The sequence below is a fragment of the Brassica napus genome, chromosome C5 (genome assembly GCF_020379485.1).
Source record: "Brassica napus cultivar Da-Ae chromosome C5, Da-Ae, whole genome shotgun sequence".
NCBI lineage: Eukaryota > Viridiplantae > Streptophyta > Magnoliopsida > Brassicales > Brassicaceae > Brassica > Brassica napus.
The window spans coordinates 42,405,126-42,426,573 of record NC_063448.1 but is presented as its reverse complement, the minus strand read 5'-3'; the positions used below and the strand labels follow the sequence as shown (position 1 = coordinate 42,426,573).

Genomic DNA, 21,448 nt, shown 5'->3' with positions numbered 1-21,448 from the left:
GAAGCTTTACAAAACCAAGAAAAGAATATTTAAAATCTCTTTTAAATCAAGAAGGAAGGCAATTCAGCACTCAACATTGACGTCTTGTTGGTGCTGCCAAGATCCATAATGTAATAAGGCCTGCAAGATGACATTATGGCGAAGTGAAAATTACCTCACACCATCTGGTTTATCCTTTTCCATTTCCCTGAGATAAACACATTCACGGTGACATTAATATTGAACTTAACCCTCCTTCTCATTAGAGCTATGGTCATATAAAATTTACTTTCGAAGAGGAGAAGAAGTCTAGCGATACTGGATAACATCATGCTGCTTTCTGCATGAAGGGTACGTAATCAGTAGGAATGTCAGCAATTCTTCTCTCATGTCCATAGCGATATTAGCTTTGGCAATGGAGATGAAGTGGCCGGGTCCTCGACATAAGCAAGTGAAACATTAAGATATGACCCCCAAAACGTAAGAGATTCCCAAATTTGTTAATTTTTTTATTAGAACATTTACTAAAATTATCCAGCACATATCACATGTACGGAAATCATGCATCAAGAATACGCTGATTCAGGCCATTTAGAGTTGGAGCAAAAAGAAAGAAACAAAATGATAAATTTGTGTATGCATAGTCGCTAAACTAAAATACAGTCTTCAAAGATTCAAACTGAAATAGACACTAGAAGCAAGTTACAATCGTATCATCATATAATTATATTCATTTCAGTTAGACTGACAACTTTTAATGACTACCAGCCAGTAATTTGGCTTTTATTGCTATTATATTCCATCATATGGATACTCAATCATCAACGACCACGGGTTTTTGAAGTGTTCACGCTAAAATGCATCATACAATTTCTCATCTTTTTTAAGAAGAGTGGTGTGATTCCTGCAAAGGGTTCACAAACTAGGGACGCATATAAAATTGGGTCGACAATCTATTTCCCCATAATAATTATCATATAGCATCAGATCCTCACCAAACTAAGACCTCATGCTAAATTCCTACGAACCGAAATTTGCAAACTTATTTTTTCCATGAGATAGTTCTAAACTTAATTATCCATAGACTATGGTTTTTAATTAGTTTATTGGTTTTAATCGGTTTACTCTTAACCAAACAATATAAATTCAATTAAAAAAACAATTTATATATACATATATATATATATATATATATATATATATATATATATATATATTTGTCTTCTTTAACATCTAGAAAGTCAATCATCAACCAAACGAATTTGGACCCAAAATGTCACAGATTATAGTATACAGTTTATATTCGAATATCAAACGCAGAGCAAAAGCAATGGTTACATCGGCAAGTGTTTCTCCTCAGCGAGAATCACATAGTTCAACTTGACGTCGGATCTGAAAGGCAAACCAGAAACGAATATTAGAGCTAAGGAGAAAAATAAATTTCAGATTCAAACGAAACACTAGACGAATTCAACCAAAAAAAGAGATGGATATGAGGTTGTTTAACTTGGTGAGAAACTCGTCGTCGACGAGGGAAGAGATGTCAAGGAGTGGGTTTCCCATTCCGAGCAGGATTCCAGCGTAGTTGTTAGAGGAAGCCATGACAATGAATTTGAGATTTGAGAGGAGAGGTTTAGATTCGTATATATGCTCAAGTTTCGTGAAGAAGATGATCAATTTGCTTTAAATATATATATAATTAAGTTTTTGTTTGTTTTAATTAATTTAAAATTTTTTGGTTAAGATTAAACCGATTAAAACCAATAAACCGATTAAAAACTATTATTTATGGATAATTATGTTTCAAATCATCGATTCATGGAGAAATAAATTTACAAATTTAGGTTCGTGGGGATTTAGCATGAGGTATTAGTTTGGTGGAGATCTAATGTTGTATGATAGTTATCGTGGGGAAATAGATCGTCGACCCTATAAAATTTAAGAAAAGATGACAACTAAGGGCCCGACTGGTTTAAACGCAGCGGTTGCGGTTGTGGGTGTGGAAGTTTGCGGATGCGGGTGGTTGCGGTTTCAAGCGTTATTAAGCGTTTTGTATGACTGGCACAACGTTTAAAAATTATTGCATTTGCGGGATATTTGCGACTGGTTGATTATAAGATATTGCAGCGGTTTAATAATAAATTATCAATATTAACATATTATAACATTATAAATATATAAAAACATACACTTATAATAAAATATATTAATTATCAACATAATATGATTAATAAAAATATTATGTTTATTTATTAAAATTTTAAATTAGATGAAAGTTATAGTTTTAATAAAAATTTTTTTAATATTGGTATTAAAACTTTTAAAATAATATTTTATTTCATTTTATATATGTGTATATCTTTATATATGTGTAAATTTTTTAAAAAATTGTAATGAATGGTTAGTTTAAAGTTTTTATAAAACAAATTTTGATATTTTTTGTGAATTTAAACTAATATATATATAATACGTATATATTTTTATTTCCATTTAAAAATTTTAATTTTAAAATTTTAAAATATTTTTGAAAATAAATTTATATTTATTTATCCACCCACAACCGCGCGCTACCGCAAACGATAGCTAGAACCAGCTTTTGATTTTAAGAAGTTTGGAGCGGTTCAGAGCGGTTTGAAGCGATTTGTATGATTGTTTCGAAACGCTCTCAACCACTACCAACCGCAAAAACTGCGTTTGCGGGTGGCAGCGGGACAACCAGTCAGACCTTTAGAAGAAACCAATGTTTGCTTTGCTCATATTTTCGCTGGCACATCATGTGAAAAAACCAACTCGGATCTGCAAAATCTTGGTTAGACTACTATCCATATCATCACTATCTTTCATATATATCATCTTGTCAAACTATTTACTACTAGTATTGAACCCATGGGAATATTATTTTCTTACCAATATATTATAGATGGATGCACATAATTTTGAAGGTTATTAGTGATACAATTAATGGAAATTAAAAAAAAACTCTGCTTATATTTTGCAACACTTCAATATAGATCTAAAATATAAATGGAAAAGATTGTTTCTCTTTTCCAAAACCAACAAAAGTTATTTGATATAAAGTTCGAGGAAAATATATCATTTGCGCAAAAACAATTAATACATTAACATTATTTTTATAATTAACATTATTTTTATAGATAACATTATAGAAGAAAAAAATGTGTATGTTAGTCCTAAAGTAAACAACAATAATATCTCTATACAATTATAAAAACATATATAAAGTTAAGGAAAACCAACCTGACATGAGAGTCTTCATTTCCTTTTCTTGTCCGAGATGAAGAAAAAGAGCTAACGTCTTGCCTTGTTTCTTGAAGGTTTCATCATTAGCAACGATGTACACTCAGAATCTCATATCAATCAGCTTCTCTTCCTCCTCAGGGTGATGCAGAGATAAATACATCGATCATAATCAGCACTTGTTTTAAACAATCAAGGTTTGTATACAAATTCTTTGCCTGGTTAATGAATGATCTTGCACCATAGTAATCATTCTCTAAGAATTTCTTCTCAGCAATACCCATTTCTCTTCTAGCTTCTTCATCGTTAATTCGTTACGTTCCATTGCTCATTTGAGAAAATTTCTTTCTCTTACGCAACCTTACTGAGAGAGAAAGCAAAGAATTAAACAGAGGCTAAGAGAATTTTTCATCAAATTTAGTCCACCGAATTTTCAGAACTTGCTCCGCCCACGAAATATCACCCAGATCTGAAACAAATTCGCAGCAATTCCAAAAGGAAACTTTGCGAAATCTCGTGCCAAGTGAAGCATATTAGAACTTGCGAGATAAGCAAGGAGAAAGGCAGTTGGTGTATATATCATCAGGAGCTCTTCCTGATTGCATCAACAATTTATTTCCTGCTTTGCTCTGTAAGGCTTCAAACCTTATGCTCCTGTAACACAAAATCATACTGAACAAAGCAAAAAGTTATAATTTGACAATTGTTGTTTCAAATCAAACACTAACCTGTTGTGATCATGTGTTCGAACAAACTTCATGCCTCCATTCTAGAGATTGCAAACATTTGATAAGATTCAAATAAGTATTGGATTACTTGATTACAGGCTATATATGTCCTTTTGAATTATTAATTTACTACCTATCACGGAAGCGTCTCTTTTGAGTACATGCTATATCCTAGCGTCTGTTGAATTTACAGGAACTGAGAAAATAAAAAACTGTGGAGGAAAGATGATCGTGGGTAGTGGTCTAAGTGGATTGTTTTTAGAAACTGTTGCGTATCTTTTCTCGTTGCCATGTTTTACAACATTATTTTGTTTTAATTATTTAAAAAAATAATATAAACACAGATGATGTAGCAGAATTTGATTGGATATGTGATTTGTGATTTAGTATATAAAAGATGACAAAGTCCAAGTTGATTAGTCAAATATTTTAAAGCTTACGGAGCCACTTATCCCATACATGGTTGATGGAGAAGGGACACAATTGAGGTAACAGTCCCAAATCCATCAAAGATTCGGTTCAAAACTTCATGGCTCACCAACTAAAAGTACAATATGTTGTACATGTTTGATAACAAAAATACTAATGCAATAATAAAACAATTATTATCCTGCTGGACTATAAAAGGTTCAAGAACGTGGACTGCTATATATACGACCATATATTATATACGTTTATCATTTGTTTTTAATTAACTAGCTATTTTTGTTTTTTATTTTAGTTTATATTTTAGCTATTTTAGTTGCCTTCATCACGTTTTCTGTTTGAGATAAACGAAGACTAAATCTGATTGCCACGTTATAAACCATATTATCGCTAAACACTTAGTAGCAGTTCCCCACGAATTACATGTCTCCATCATTGACTAAGTTATATATATATATTTCAAGAACACTTTCCCTAAATCAATACAAATGTTGTTCTTTTACATACTTGTAAATTTGATACCTAGCTAGCACATAAAAGAGTATTTAATACGGAATACATAAGAAATGTAGTAGGACATTATGTAATGTAATCGTTCCTTAATATTGTTGCAAAGTTTTGATTATTAGTTGGAATTTTACACACAAAAAAATGTTTTTATTAGTGTTAGTTTGTCTTATAACTTTTAACTAATGAGATTTAAATAATGTAGGAAGTCTAGGCGGTGTGTTACAAAATCTATACAAGCTTGTATACCTTTCTTTGTTCTTGCACGTAAAGAAATCAAACTGTTCAGCTGACATATATAAATATGAAATCAACAAGTAGATAAATTAAACAATAATTAGACTAAAGGGCCAAATTGTGCCAGACCTACAAGCTTCATGTACCCCCCTCCTCCTAGGCTCCTACATTCATATATATATAGATGTCACATTTGAAAGGATTTGACAAACAAAAAGTCTAAATTAATACGATTTTTAGCTTCTCACGTCTTTCTTTTCAATAAGATCAACCTACTCTTCATCAAGCTCTTCTCTCAGAAAGATCAAATGGAAAACTCAGCACTAAGCAATGTCGTGAGGCGAACAGTAATCTCTAATCAACAGAGAACAATACAAGAGGGTCTAGAAGAGAGTAGTTGGGATATGTACGTTGAAACCGAAGATGGTATCAGCCATTATGAAGATTCTTCCATGATCTCAGATGCTGCGTCTCCTATAATCTATGTCGAAGAAGACACGGCTTCATCTCCGTCTAACAGAACCAAGGTTAGCCCACAGAGAAGACAAATTGATGTATTTGCATAATACATACATTGATAGGCCTCATTAATGGCAATGCACATATATATATATGTATGTTGTCTCATGTGTTATATATATATATATATATTAATCTTAGCCATGTTTGTGTTTTTAGGGTTGCAGTGAAATGGAGAACAATACGACAGAAATAAAAATCATGAACAATTCTAAAACTGAGGTAAGAAACTTTCAACCAATTCTAAAACTATATATATATTCTTTCTTTTTTTGATAGAATATATTCTTAATATATAAATTATTGTTTATTTATAGGAGAAAGGATTGAATAAGAAAGGGATAATGAATGAAGAATATTGCGTAGAATTGAAGAAGAGAGGACTTTGTTTAGTGCCTTTGTCGATGTTGTACACCTACATTGGTTGATACTTCGACTGTTTTTAATCGTAAGCTTTTATTCTTTTTTTTTGTGATTATTTTCTGTAAAATCTGTTGAAGACTAGTAAATTTAGTGCAAGTCGAAATAATGATGGATGATGTATTGTATGTGTAAATTGTACAAGCAAGAGTGAAGATTTGTAAAACATGTCCAAGCATGTTAATATAAAGTTAGCATGTTTCCATGTGTAATAAAATGTTATCATGCCTTCATGCGTGTCACAATATTTGGTACATGTATATATGACTACTTTTGGAACGCCTTGTAGTTCAAATGACTGAATTTTCCTGACTTTTAAAAAAGTTCCGATTCATTTCCTAATGTGCGATTGTGTCAAACAAATTTATATAACATTCATAGCATTTATAGAAATTTATTTTTAAATTATTCAAGTTCCATTTTGGGAGATTTGTGGACAATGTATAAACATGTGGTAATCTTTCATTTTTATTTAGTTTTTAGATGTGAACTAGGTTAAGATTCGCGCCTTGCGCAGAATGAATATTATATTTAAAAATTATTTTACGTATTATATGTTTTAACATATGATGAAATAATAAATATATATTGAAAAATTAAAAAGTCAGTAACATTACATATATAATTAAATTGGTGCGAACATATAAATAATTTTTTGTAACCCAAACAATGTTTTTTTTGAAATTTAAATGATATTAACATATATAGTATATTTTTAATATTAGTGTCTATTAAATTATCCTTTCTATTTGTATGGGTTTTTTTTTTATCAATTTTATCTTTTATAGCAAAAAATTTAAATTACTGATAACAAAAAATTCATTGTGGGATTAATAGTTTTAGTAATTTATAATTTAAAAAAATTAAGTTGTCAATGTTTGCTCAAAGCTTTTATCAAAAAAATTGTTCAAACTAAATTTCAGAGTTAAAATTTATGTATTTTATATGGTATATAGTTTAATTTAAAATAATATTGATATCTTTTAATCTTAATAATTATTAAATGAAACTTTCTACTTATATGATTTAGTAATCATTTGTATTTTGTCATAACAAAATATTTAAATCAATCATGAAATTTGAATTTGAGACTTTTAACAATTTTAGTAATTTATAGTTGTATTAAAAAAAATTTAATATAACATATACAAGAAAATCAATTTTTTTATTATATGGTTAATTTGAATATTTAATTTATTTTAATAGTTTAAAATGAAACCAATATGATAGATGATACACTAATTTTTATCGAATCTTAATTATTCAAAATCATTAATTGTCATATATATTTTAGCCACATTAGGCAATTCAGTAACTTTTATTTAATGATATAATAAAGAACATTAATAATGAATTTATGGTTAGTTTAATAAAAATCTTATTATATATTTAGATGAATCAATATTTTTTTCTAATGATTTTAAGAATTATTCTAGTGATGATAAATGGTTACAAAACAATGTTGTAATGTTTATAAAATGGTAAAAAATCCTAGAAGTTCGAACGCTCACAATTATTGTCCATATGTGGATGTCCGTTTCCACGAATTTTACATACAGATATCCAGTCTTAAACGTAAAGAAATTGTAATTAAGTTTCACACAAACCTTTTGAGAGATTTATAGAAAATATATAAAAATATATAGCCATATATATAAATTTTAACTTTTGAATTAGCTTTTGAGTGATTTCTAAAAGAGCTGATTTAAGAAAATCTATTTAATTTTAGACGCCTTTTTAAAATATTTGAATTGTTTCTGAAAACTAACAAGAAAATACAATAAACATTAAAAAAAAATGTAAGGATACTTTTAAAATCAAGTATCTTTTTAAAAAACTACTCCCTCTGTTTTTTAAAGATAGATGTTCTAGAGAAATATTTTGTTTCCAAAAGATGTATTTTTCATGTTTTCAAAGCATATTTTGTCAACTAATAATGAAAAATTGTGTGTTTCAAAAATATTAATTACATTTCTTTTAATCCTATTGGTTTAAAAATATAAGAAATATAAAGTTACAAAAAATTATGCATTAATAACTAAGTTTTAAAATGGTTTCTTAATAAGTGTGAAAATCTTAGAACATTCATCTTTAAAAAACAGAGGGAGTATTAATTTAAGTGTTAGACGATTAGTTATTTTCCGACAAAAAGAAGACAATATAATGGTAGTATCTTTTTGTTTTCTAAAGTAAGACAAATTAATATGGGTAGATTTTTTTTTTTGTTTGTGCACAATTAATATGGGTAGATTAATTCTTTATTGTAATGAGGTGGACCCAAAAACCAAATGGTTAAAGAAGGTAGAGATTTGAAACGCAAAGCGTTTTCCTTCACTTCACGGATTCCGCATTACAGGAGAAAGAGAGAGACAAGTCATCTTCTTCTTCCTCTTCACATTCTTCTTCCCTATCACACTAGATAGATCTCCTCTCTTTCTTTCACTCTGATCCATCATCAGCTATGGTTTCCCCTACAAAACTCAAATCCATGGATTTCTACAGGTGCGCGATCCTCTCCCATTACCTCAATCCTCTGTTATCTCTGTTTCATATACACATACGTTTTTTTTTTTGGATTTAATGCGTTTCGCGTTTTGGAATTTTCAGAATTGTGGGTTCGTTTTACGTATCCTTGATTGTTCAGAAAGTTCGATCCTTTTTCTCTTAATAATTCAGAAAGGATCTGACATTCGAGGTGCCCCTTGTTGTTTAGGAAAATCCCGAGAGATTTGACAGAGGCGTCTCTATCAGGCGCTGGCTTATCCATCGTTGCTGCCCTCATTATGATGCTTTTGTTCGGAATGGTATAATCCTTTTTCTTTTTTTTTTAATGTGATCGTTTCACAACATCATCTCTGTCTCTGTTTGATCAAAGATATGATCTTTCAGGAGCTGAGTAGTTATTTGGCAGTCAACACTACCACAACTGTCGTCGTTGACAAGAGCGCTGATGGTGACTTCTTACGCATTCATTTCAACATCAGGTCTGATACTGTTTTGTGTTTAGATAACGAATCTTCTCTGTGTTTCTTTCTTCTCTTTTGATATTGAAACCTGCTCTTAACGTCTAGGGAACATGTATAAAAGTTACTAGAATCATAAAGATATGGTTTTTTACTGCCGAGATGGTAGTAGTTTCACATTTCATCTTCTGTTCTTTTGTTTGTCATAGCCTTCTGAGTCATGTGAGGGGATAATTGTTCTCTATAAGCTGACATTGGTTTTGTATCTTCATTCTCTTTTTTTTGTAGTTTTCCTGCCCTTTCATGTGAATTTGCATCCATTGATGTGAGTGACGTCTTGGGAACAGTAAGTCTCTTCTCATAACTCTCTATTTTTATGTATCCCTCCCTTCCTCACTTTCTAATACATTTTGCTATAGATGATGTATGATTATCATACAAGAAAGCAAAAACGCTGAAGAAATAACTCACGTCTTGACATTTCTTCAGTTTCAGAATTTGTATCTTTGGTTATATGATACATTATAGACTATGCTTATAAGAATTTTGAGTCGGCTGTGCTATTATTATCTGGAATTAATATAGTGGTTATCGCTTCCATTTATATTAGTAATTGTCATCATAAAAAGGTAGGTGGAACTTAATAATACCTTCTTACTGCAAAGAAGTGTTGTTGCCATGTTGTTGAACACTTGAAGCTTGTTACTTTTTCCATGAGTCCCTGTTCCAGTTTGAAAGCAACATTTGCTGAATTTAACCGAGCTATGATAAATATATATGCATATTATTTATATGGTTTGCTCCTAGATCTAAATTTGATGTTTTGGATTTTCAGAATAGGCTAAACATAACAAAAACAGTTCGCAAGTTTCCAATTGATCCACATTTAAAGACCACTGGTGAAGAGTTCCACTCGGGCCATGGATCACATCACATCAACCACGGAGAAGAAATTAAGGAAGAGATTCCTGATGGTGCCGTACCACTTGTCAGTGGTAGTTTTGATTCATTTACAAAACAGTGAGTGTGCAGCTTCTTTTTTCTATTGTTCTAGTACTATCTGAGGATTTGAAGATGGATTAACGTAAACTGGCTTTCTTTTGCAGCTTTCCTCTATTGATTGTTAACTTTAATGCACCATGGTGCTACTGGAGTAACCGTCTGGTAATTTTCTTCAGTAATTTCTTATGCTTGGGTTCAGAGTTTTCATATTCATGGTCTTTTTTTAATCTGATATGCAAGCACTAGTGGTCCAGTTCTGGATGTACTCACCATAACTTGTTCTTTTTGCTTGAATTGAGGGAAGCCTTATTACGTTCTTGACTGCTATTAGTGAATCAGGATACGTGAAATCCATGTTCATCTCATTTTTATAGGGAACTTTACTTTCTTTTTATGTGTATTACGGTTTGGTCTAAAGGGGTATGGTGTTTGTATATTTTACGAACTGTATATGAAAATCTCATTTTCTTGAATTATACGTTGCTCAGTACCTGTCTAACATTGCGAAATACGTTCATGTTTGGTTTATGCTGAGTTTCTTTTTGTGTTTTCTTTCAGAAACCGTCTTGGGAGAAAGCAGCTTCAATTATATACCACAAGTTTGCATTAGACTCTTCTTCTTATTTGATTAAGTTGTGAATTTCTGTATTCTTTCTAAACATGGTTATTGCTAATATCCGTCCGTCCTGCAGATATAATCCTGAAACTGATGGACGTGTTCTTCTCGGAAGCGTTGATTGCACAGAAGAAGCTGAACTATGTAAGAGGTACGAACAAGTTGATGGTTGCTTTCTTGCTTTTTCACCCACCTTTCTCATAGCTGCTGTTTAAGGATGCATGAGGAGCGGTGGATATCACTGGAATTAATTTCTCGTTTGCCCTCCTAACATAAATTTTGGATTTTTATTTTTATTTTCAGGAATCATATACAAGGCTATCCATCTATTCGGATTTTCCGCAAGGGCAGTGACCTTAAGTGAGTAACCATCTGATAAGACGTTTAAACTCCCACTAGCATAGTTTTTGTTTGTCATATCTTCTGCTTAACCTTGTGTAGTAATGCAGCTAGAAACTCGATTATGTCTCCTAATCATCACTGTATAAGTGCACAAAACCTTATATTTCTTTATGTTCTTATTTTGCATTTTAGTTTCCTTTGGATATATGTAAACCACATACCTGCTTGTGCAAGCATTCTTATTAAAGTGTTGCCTGTTTTATTGTTTTCAGGGAGGACCATGGACATCACGAACATGAATCTTACTATGGAGATCGGGACACAGATAGTATAGTTAAGGTAAGATAAATCCAGATTTCATTAACGGATCAGGATGTTATGTGTGTGTCTGTTAGCTCGTCTAGTTATATATATTAACAGGTGGTTGTGTCTGTCAGTTATATAGATATACATACATGCACATCATCATCTTTCTGCTGCGTTTTGAGTAAGTATTAAGCATATGTTCTTCTAAAAGTTTGATACACAAGGATTTTGTTTCTTCCAGATGGTGGATGAACTGGTCGCACCTATCCACCCAGAGACTCACAAGCTAGATTTGGATGGTATATCCAATGAGACATTAAAACATCTTAAAAAGGCACCAGTTACTGGAGGTTGTAGAGTTGAAGGTTATGTGCGTGTAAAGAAGGTAAAAACAATTCCGACCAAAAAAAGTGAAGACAGAATCAATGTCCCTCCTGTAACTGATAATTTTGTCTTGTGTACGTTTCAGGTTCCAGGAAACCTTATTATCTCAGCTCATTCAGGAGCTCATTCGTTCGACTCTTCTAAAATGAACATGTCGCATGTTGTTACCCATCTTTCATTTGGGAGAATGTTTTCCCCTAGGCTGTTGACCGATATGAGGCGCTTGTTGCCATATATCGGCCAAAGCCATGACAAGCTCGATGAAAAAGCATTCATTAATCAACACGAGTTTGGTGCCAACGTTACTGTAAGTCCCAACATACCTATTCTTGAAACCTTTACTGACCCTTATCTAATTGTTTCATACACTATGCAGATCGAGCACTACCTTCAAGTAGTCAAGACAGAGGTCATTACAAGAAGAACAGCTCAAGAACATTCATTGGTTGAGGAATATGAATACACCGCTCACAGCAGCATAGCTCAGACTTACTACTTACCGGTTGCAAAGTTTCACTATGAGCTCTCTCCCATGCAGGTTCAGTCAATATCTCTCTTAAATTTCTTAATATACTCTTTATAATTAATACTCCTTGGTTGCTCTGTGTTTTTTTTTGCAGATTATGATAACTGAAAACCCAAAGTCCTTCTCGCACTTCATCACAAACCTTTGCGCCATCATTGGTGGTGTTTTCACGGTTAGTATATTCTCAATCTTTCTTATGCATACTCTCATAGATTCCATGGTGGTTTTAATGTTGATTTTTTTTGTTTTCTATTTCAGGTAGCGGGAATACTAGATTCTATTTTCCACAATACAATAAGACTGGTGAAAAAAGTGGAGCTGGGGAAAAACTTTTGATTGGCGACTGGAGGTTAGAGTTTACCATTAATCTATAACACCATAGAAGAACCTCAGACTGTTTTATTTGGAACAGCTGTTCTTACAGAGAAAAACTCAGAAAAGAGAGAGAAGTTTTGTTTTGACACTTATCTTAGTTTCTTTATGTTTCTTGAGAAATAATACAACCCAAGTGGAACTTTTATTCATTTACATGATAAACAAATGTTTATAAATCAAGCAACAAACACCAACTGAAAAAAGAGTGAAAAGATAAGGCAGAAGATAAACTAGTTAGTGTAGGAATAGAGTGGAAGCAAAGGCAGCTACAAGAAGAGCAGCCACAAAGGAAGAAGATGGGGAAGCTGCACTATTTGGAGTTTCGTGAGTTGGAGTAGGCGTAGGTGCTGGTGTCTCAAAGGGTCCTGTCATTGGCGGTGGAGAAGGAGGGGACTCTGCCGAGGGAGCCAGCGCTGGAGAAGGCGGTAATGATGAGGGAGCAGGAGCTGGAGAAGGCAGTGGTGGTGATGATGTGGTGGTGTTGCCGTTTCTGTCAGCCATGACGATGACCACAAGCTTCTCGTTTTTTTTGCAGTTGTCTTTGTTTCCACTGATGAAATAGTATGGTCCAGAGTGTGTTAATGCGAAAGAAGTTTTGCCATCAGCGAACTTAGCGGTTGGTGCATCCGTGTTGCAGCTGTCGTAGGCGTCTCTTGTGACTTGGAGAACTGAGTCTTGGTTTGGTTGGTAAACGAACACTGCAATTGTATATGTGTCACATGTGAAATAAAGCAATGATTATGGTTTAATTAGTAACTTACGCAGAGAGTCGCCGATTTGGAATCTGCTTTGCTCTGCCCATTGACTGTAAACTTGAGAACCTGAAGGGACGGTCCAACCTTTTGCACCACCAACCGCAAACTCTCTAGCGTAGGCTTTGCTAACGATCGTGAACAGACACACAAGACCGAATCCACGAAGCGTCATGTTCTTTAGGTCTCGAACCATTTTTTAAGATGTATGTATGTGAATTTAGTGTGCTATTATAGGGACATATGTTGAAAGGCGTTTGAGTTTATATAAAGGTGAGGCGTTTGAGGAAATGTTGCAGAGAAGCTCTTTTTATTATCTCTCTCAGATTCTAAGCAAAGCATTGCTTTCAAGAAGTGTTTTAGTTTTCGAATCTCTTATTCCTTGCTTCTCTCAATAGCTTTTGTTCCCTTGGTTCTGCATCTTTGCTTTTGTATCTTAAAGACAAAAGAGAGATCTCAAAAAACTAAAATAAATACAACAAAACTCCAAATCAAAAGACTAAGATCTTCTTCATGTCAAACAAAAAAAGGCTGACATTGTTCTGAGCTTTTGGGATTAGCCGAGAACAACATCCACATGAACACTTATCTAGAGACCAAACAAAAGTTATTTCTTCCCGGTGTAATTTATCAAAACATCTTTATAATTTACAAATGTAAATTCCCGGTGTAAAAGTTTATAGTATTACACATTCTTTAAAGATTAAATCTCATGGCTCATTAATCTCTATTCCCTCTCAAACAATAGTCTTTCCTAGCCATTGATAGGGATTATAATATCATGTCAAGTTTTATGGACTTACAAATCAAATATAAATGATAATGAATTCTTCCAAGTCTCTAATATATTCCTTATGACAACTAAATTCCGGATGTACACAATTTTTAGAGATTAATGTCCACTAACGTCTAAATAATCCCAATAGCAAACGCGAAAATACGTGAATAAAATAAACAAATTAAATATCTAAAATGTCGTGTTTCTAAAACGTAAGCAATCCCCTATATATTAATTGGGAAACATTTGAAAAGATGTAACCTCAATTTTGTATTAATTAAAATAGGCCCCAATGCATAGGTGACACTCAATTAGGTAGTCAATTACATTCAATTGAAAAATAAGTAGGTCCACCTTCGATTTTTATATGTTGTTAGATACATAAGTTGGTCAAACTATATGATATAATAATATGATATGCTATTTTCTTTCCTTAAATAAAACCTACGGAATTACCATAAATGACTAATATATATATAACAATTAATGATTTTAATAATAAAGATTTGATAACAATTTATATCTCCTCCATCATTTTTTGTTTAATTTTATATTATTAAAATAAATTAAACAATCAAATTAGCTATAAAAGTAAAATTTAGATTTTTTCGTATATATTATATTTTGAATTTTTAAAAACGACAATAAATGACTAAAACTATTAAAATTATTATGTTAAAAATTAATGATCAATAGTTTAACATTTTTATTATAAGTAGATACACATGATTTTAAAACCATATGAGTAAAAAATATCATTTAATAATAAAATAAATAAATATATATATATATATATATATATATAGATTAAACACTATATACCATAAGATTACATAAATATTTTAATATTAAAACTTTCAATGAATTTTCAAGAACATTTATAAATTATAAACTTATTAAAGATTTCAGATTGAAAATTTTGTTATCGATGATTTAAATATTTTGTTATAAAATGATATGAATGATCATAGAACCGTATGATTATAAATTCTTATTTAATAAATAACTATATAAAATACACTATTCTTAGAAAAATAGGTTGGTCCATCTTAACTTATATTACACTTTTTATTAAACTAACTATCGAATTGATAAATAATGTACCAAAAAATGTTTTGCACTTTCCTTAAATAAAAGCTACGAAATTACCTAATATGATTAACATATATGTGAAAATTAATTATTATGAATAATAAATATTTGATAACAATTTTTGTATCTTAGTTCTTTTTTAAAATTTTATATTATTAAAAGATATTAAAAATCACATTAAAAATATAATAAAAAACATTTATATTTTTTTTATATGTTATATTTTGAATTTTTTAAAACGTCTATAAATTATTAGAAATTTGAAGATCCCCACTCTTAAAATTTTGTGATCAATAGATTATTTTTTTTGTCATAATAAGTTACAAATGATCATAAAATTGTATTAATATGAACTTTTATTTAATATTATAAGAAGATACACATGATTTTAAAACCATATGAGTAAAAAATATCATTTAATAATAAAACATATATATATATATATATAGATTAAACTATATACCATAAGATTACATAAATATTTTTATATTAAAACTTTCAATGAATTTTCAAAAACATTTATAAATTATAAACTTATTAAAGATTTCACATTGAAAATTTTGTTATTGATGATTTAAATATTCAGTTATAAAACGATATGAATGATCATAAAACTGTATGATTATAAATTCTCATTTAATAAATGACTATATAAAATATACTATTCTTAAAAAAATAGGTTGGTCCATCTTAACTTGCATCATATTTTTTATTAAACTAACTATCGAATATTTGAATTGATAAATAATCTACCAAGTTTTGTTTTTGCACTTTCCTTAATTAGAAGCTACGAAATTACCTAATATGATTAATGTATATATGAAATATGAATAATAAATATTTGATAACAATTTTGGTATCTTAGTTTTTTTTTTAAATTTTATATTATTAAAAGATATTAAAAAAATCACATTAAATATATAATAAAAACATTTATATTTTTTCTTATATGTTATATTTTGAATTTTTCAAAACGTCTATATATTATTAGAAATTTGAAGATTCTCACTCTGAAAATTTTGTGATCAATAGATTATTTTTTTTGTTATAATAAGTTACAAATGATCATAAAATATAACGCATATGAATTTTTATTTAATAAATATTCAAACTAAATAATATATATATATATATATATAAATACTAATGATTTAAAGCAACAAGATTGGCTGATCAATTTAGTTGTCCAGTTGAAATCTTTCAAATGTATGTGAAAGATTAAAGTCAAAGTAAATATGGATTTAAAATAATAGTTATATTTTACTAACCAAAATACCCAAAAAACCGAACCGAACCGAAACCAATCTGATATCTAGATTGAATACCCCTAATCCAAATGAAGCCAAACTATTGTTTCATTCTCTAAAATATAATAAAAATAATAACTTATTATCCTAGTTACATAATAAACGCTTACATACATTTATTGTGTATTAGTGTATACTGAAAAGTCAACAATGGAGTCTAGTTAGTATGATCTAACCTTTCCTCTTTGCGGCAGGACATTCCCAACCGTCGTTGATGAGCTTAGGAGTTTTTGGCATGGGCATGACCGACTTTGCAACCCCAAAAAGGGTCCCGGTGATTTCGATATTGGTCGATATCTGTGTGAAGTCACCTGCGGTTTCAATAGAGGTTTTCAAATCTGTGTTTGGCGATCCAATGAACGTGGTTCCGTTGCTAGCATCCAGAGGATAATCTCCGTCCATTGGAGCCGCACCAGTCGCAGAAACGATTAGTTCCTTGTGACGAAACCCTATAAACATTTGCCATCCCATGAGCTCTTCCTTGCCCGCGTTTACAATCATCGCAGTCGCTTTAAACTCCCAAGACTGTGCGGTCACGTTCTGACGTGAGGGTACTCTCTTTCACGGCTGCCGAAGCTGTAGCTCATGAAAATACCGTTACAATGAGCCATCTCAGGCGGTGGTTCGCCTCCTCCTGCTCCATCTTCCGTTGGCGTTCCATAATCCTGGCCGTTGCACAGGAAAATAATTGATGATAACAGGATTAATAGACTTAATGAATAGCGTGTACCCCAAGCAGAGCCGTGCGAAAGTTTAATGGGGCCTGAGGCGAATATAAAAATGGGGCCCCTTTATAAAATTTTTTTTATCATAGTACAATATATATTTGAAAAAAAAATATTAAGACAATAACTTTAAAAAACTAAGACAAAATTTTTCTTCCCTCTTTTTCAATAAACTCTTTAATCAAATTATCATAATCTAGATTCCTAACTAATTCTCTCTCGATCGATATAATTGCTAGACCATTTAATCTTTCTTGTGACATGGTTGATCGAAGATAAGACTTTATTAGCTTTAACTTGGAAAAGCTTCTTTCAGCAGTGGCGACAGAAACTGGAATCGTCAAGATTGGTATATAAAGCTGCACTTTTTCCTTTTTATTTAGGAGTTTGACATATAAAACATATATTCATTTTTTCAATTTGGAAAATTGACAATAAAATAAAATACTCATTTTTTTAAAAAGCAATGTAGATAATTGAACTTTTATTGAATAATAAATGGCAAACTTAAACCAATATACTACTAATAATTTTTGGAAATTTGGGACCCTAAAAAAAATTATATATTTTGGGGGCCCTAGGCGAAAGCCTTTTTGGATACACTTGAAGCACGGCTCTGACCCCAAGGTAACTTCATCCCCGCTTTAACTGTAACAGCCTTCATCATTTGAATATTACTCTTTCTTCCTCGCCGCCGCCTTGTGATTACTTGAACCGCAAGGCAGCCGGAGAAAAAAAAACAAGGAATCAACCAAGCCTTTGACAAAGAAGATTGAATCAAACGATTAAGGTTTCAAAACTGGTAAAAAGATTCAAAATCCAAAAGTTTTAATTCAAAGAGGAGGTTTCGTAATAAGTAGTTTTGATATGAGCCTCTGTTTTTATTTTGAGGACATGTAAGAATGAATGGTCCAGACTATTGCTAATTTTGGACACAGAGCTTCTTATTTGTTTATTAACATTAAACCCGCTTGTATTGTTTTCTGTAATGAAACAAATTCTAATTATTATTTTTTTTGGGTTATTTACTTGGATTCCAGAATAATTTGGATTCTACTATTTCCATTCAGATTTCAACTAAAGGGAGTATGGATTTGTTACAGTTCAGTTGTTTTTTCCAATAATTATTCAGTTTATTAAAATATTTATACCAGATTTTTTTTTTGAAAATGAGCTTGTATTCAATATTTTTTTTGTGCACCTGATTAGATTAAACTTAAAATAGGGTTCTTACAAATTAGGCTCAATAAGCTCAAGGGATAGAGCAGATTTGGCTAATTTATCAGCATGTCCATTGTCTAAACGTGGAATGAAGGTGAAACAATAGAAACAGAAAGATAGAGACAAGGAGGCGATGTCCGACAGGGTTCCGTAGAGCTCCGCCGGTCGTCGGTTCCCATTGATTGTTCACACGAGTTCTTGAGAATCTGAGTGTATCTAGATGTTGGTGTAACCGAGAGAGGAAGCTTGGAGCAGTAAAGCTCTAATCGCCAGGCTCTCAGCAAGGAGAGGTGAAGAGACATGATCTTTAAACAGAGATCCTCAGTTGATTTCCTTCTTTGCAGAATCGGGGAAGATCTAAGCTAAACATGCATGTTTTGTACTCGCAATCCAGGAGGCATTGATAAAGCATAGTATCGTCGAGTTGGGACAGCTCGGGGTGAGGCTTGTCTGGTCGAAAGGTTTTGTTACCGATGATGGAGATAAAGTTAGTGCGATTGAGCACTCTCTTGCTGCTGCGATTGCTTTTGTCATGGTATTTGTTGGATCTAGCGCTCTGTTCTCAAAGATCAAGAGATTCCTAGCGGTCCAGATGGACCACGATATCCATGGGAAGAGGTTGGTTGAGGTTTCCACCAGTGGAAGGTTTATGCGATGTCGAGATGTATTCAATACTATTTTTTGTTATTTCAGCATCATATATTATACGAATTTGAATCAAGAAGGTAGAACAAATAACTAGAATATATATTTTGGTTTTTTCATATAAGTATGTAAAATATAAATGATTATTAATTAATTAGTTCGTTTTTTAATCTTGAATTGTCTCCATTGTATCTGCAAAGTGACTTTAGACAAGTGGATTGGTCATTAGTGGGTGTAGTCAGATCTTGTAATCAATGTGGGCGGGAAGATCAAATTTTATTAGAAAAAGGTAGCATCTCTTCTAAAACGAAGATTTTAGGTCTGAATATTTCTGTGTTTTATTAATGAATAAGAAATCCCTTTATATAAGGGTTATATGAGAGATAAATGGAAATACATAAATGGAAATATTACAAATCATAAACATAGATAAAATAGGAAAACTAGAAGAATGGAAAGTCTCTAGCCGACTTTCTCTCTTTCTCCATGCCGCGGCCGCCGCCTCTCTCTCTAGGGTTTGGACCGTCTCTCTCTCTAGGGTTTGGGCCGGTTATGGACCGGGCCGGTTATGGACATCCACCAATTGATTTATAACACTCCCCCTTGGATGTCATAACCATTCAGGATTGTCCTCATTAAAACCTTATCAGGAAAACCCAGTGGGACAAAACCATGATGAAGGAAAAAGAGTACAACACGTACTACTCCCCCTGATGTGAACCTCAATGGAAGTTCTTCAGCCTACGCATCTGATGCGTGAGCTTCCTGAACGTGCAGGTATGAAGTAAGCAAATCGGCCAAGTTTATTACTGAACTGTAACGGATTACTTTGACCTCTCCGGTCTTTTCTCATGTCTTATGACATCTTGTGTGCATGGTCAATAAGTGAATCTTTGCTGTCGACTACTCTTAATTTGGTCGGTCAGACTTACAGACAATATGCATGCTGAGCATGGTGCCATGAACTTGTAATCTCAAGTCATAAGTTTATGTCCTGGTGCATCTTTTCTACACGGATGTATATCAACCACACTATAATCTGATCGATTCATGTTGAGTCATAGATCTCGCCTATACATGTTTATAACTTGTCTCATGAGTGTCTAAGATCAAGATGTGATCAATGATTATTGCTGTAATGAGTTTTACGATCTCATTGAACTATGGCTCTGCAGCCAAATACACTCATGGACCTCATACATGACCATCGACTATTCTTGCCTTTGGCAATGCTACATTCATTAGTCTTTGCAGTCCTATCTTAATATATGATGGCGTCCCATGACCTTTCTTGCCGTGGACCATATCACGCATATTAGGTCATGGACCTCGGCCACATGTGTTTATGGACTACAACACGATGGCTGATCTTTCTTTTCACTAGCCATGATCAAAGAAGAAGGGCCGAACGCCTCTAGCCGAACACCCACACAGATTTAATAGATAATCTGTATCAATCAACTAACCTTTCTTTAGGCTGGTTTAGTATAAGTAAACACAAGGAATTCAAATCTCTTTTATAAGTATATGGACTGAATTGGATTGTTCTTATACAACTCATTTACATAAAATATGCAGCTGCTTTGTTTCAGTCCATGAACAGCTTAGGAACAATGTTGTTCTTTATCCAGTGATCCATATGATGCTTACTACATCAGTGTATGTCAATCTAATTTCTTTCTTATGACCAGACCTTTTGTCAATTTCGAAAATATGTAGCAGCATCCACCACATAGGAGTTTATCTCCTTATAATTTTTTTCTTTGGTATCTGTGAGTATCCTTGTGTAACAAGCTATGATCGAATGTTGTTAGTAGGAAAACATGAACACCTTTACACCTCGTGATCATGTACCATCTCTCACGGTTTCTTTTCCCTCACAAGACCCATCTATTTTACTGGTTTATCAGATGGTGTTTCTTTATATGTGTATGGCCAATACGCATATCTCTTCTTTAGATACCTTGAACCCCATGTTTATCTTTCAATCTAATCTTTAATCTTTATGAGTACTCTTTCGTGGGTTCATGATCCTCGTTTATATCTTTAAACTCAAGTGCTACTACTTTATGTATCCTTATACAAATATAACTCTCATGTGTCGACACTTATATATATGTGTAGTTCCATTGTGTTCCAGACATGATCTAATCGATTTGAGATTTCATTATCCAGGACCTTTGTTACCTAGTAGCTTGGCGTCCCAAGCTACATGGTTTGGTACCTTAGATGTTTAGCTGCATATCTTTTTCTCAATGTCTGGTATGGTTTCTATTTTGACCTCGGATATGTATTCTATGCACCTTTTCTTTCCGAGGTTCCGTATCTTATGGAACACTT

General features: G+C 32.2%; 3 protein-coding genes and 1 long non-coding RNA gene across 5 annotated transcripts; 2 read left to right on the top strand and 2 right to left on the bottom strand.

Annotated features, from left to right (window-relative positions):
* Positions 1-1,219: 1,219 nt before the first annotated feature.
* On the bottom strand, positions 1,220-2,211 carry LOC125587775. Its single transcript, XR_007324148.1, has 2 exons — positions 1,487-2,211; positions 1,220-1,371 (listed from the first exon to the last, which is right to left on the bottom strand). It is a non-coding gene; the product is annotated as an uncharacterized LOC125587775 (long non-coding RNA).
* A 2,756-nt stretch (positions 2,212-4,967) lies between these two features.
* Positions 4,968-6,406, top strand: BNAC05G32330D (vascular-related unknown protein 3). Its single transcript, XM_048758902.1, has 2 exons — positions 4,968-5,662; positions 5,814-6,406. Exons 1-2 carry the CDS (start codon positions 5,444-5,446, stop codon positions 5,928-5,930), a joined length of 336 nt encoding a protein of 111 aa, XP_048614859.1. The 5' UTR covers positions 4,968-5,443; the 3' UTR covers positions 5,931-6,406.
* A 1,968-nt stretch (positions 6,407-8,374) lies between these two features.
* Positions 8,375-12,764, top strand: LOC106377590 (protein disulfide-isomerase 5-3). 2 transcript variants are annotated; one of them, XM_022703660.2, is made up of 16 exons: positions 8,405-8,576; positions 8,682-8,689; positions 8,788-8,878; positions 8,964-9,058; positions 9,326-9,383; positions 9,873-10,057; positions 10,144-10,201; positions 10,598-10,638; positions 10,732-10,806; positions 10,959-11,015; positions 11,270-11,336; positions 11,545-11,688; positions 11,773-11,994; positions 12,064-12,225; positions 12,308-12,385; positions 12,472-12,764. In XM_022703660.2, exons 3-16 carry the CDS (start codon positions 8,858-8,860, stop codon positions 12,547-12,549), a joined length of 1,341 nt encoding a protein of 446 aa, XP_022559381.1. In that variant the 5' UTR covers positions 8,405-8,576; positions 8,682-8,689; positions 8,788-8,857; the 3' UTR covers positions 12,550-12,764. The 2 variants fall into 2 exon arrangements, with proteins under 2 accessions (XP_013673318.1, XP_022559381.1); XM_013817864.3 differs by lacking the exon at positions 8,682-8,689 and having other exon boundaries at positions 8,375-8,576.
* On the bottom strand, positions 12,709-13,615 carry LOC106377591 (early nodulin-like protein 3). The gene is made up of 2 exons (XM_013817865.3): positions 13,350-13,615; positions 12,709-13,286 (listed from the first exon to the last, which is right to left on the bottom strand). The coding sequence occupies exons 1-2, from the start codon at positions 13,534-13,536 to the stop codon at positions 12,823-12,825; spliced, it is 651 nt and encodes a 216-aa protein (XP_013673319.1). The 5' UTR covers positions 13,537-13,615; the 3' UTR covers positions 12,709-12,822.
* Positions 13,616-21,448: the final 7,833 nt, after the last annotated feature.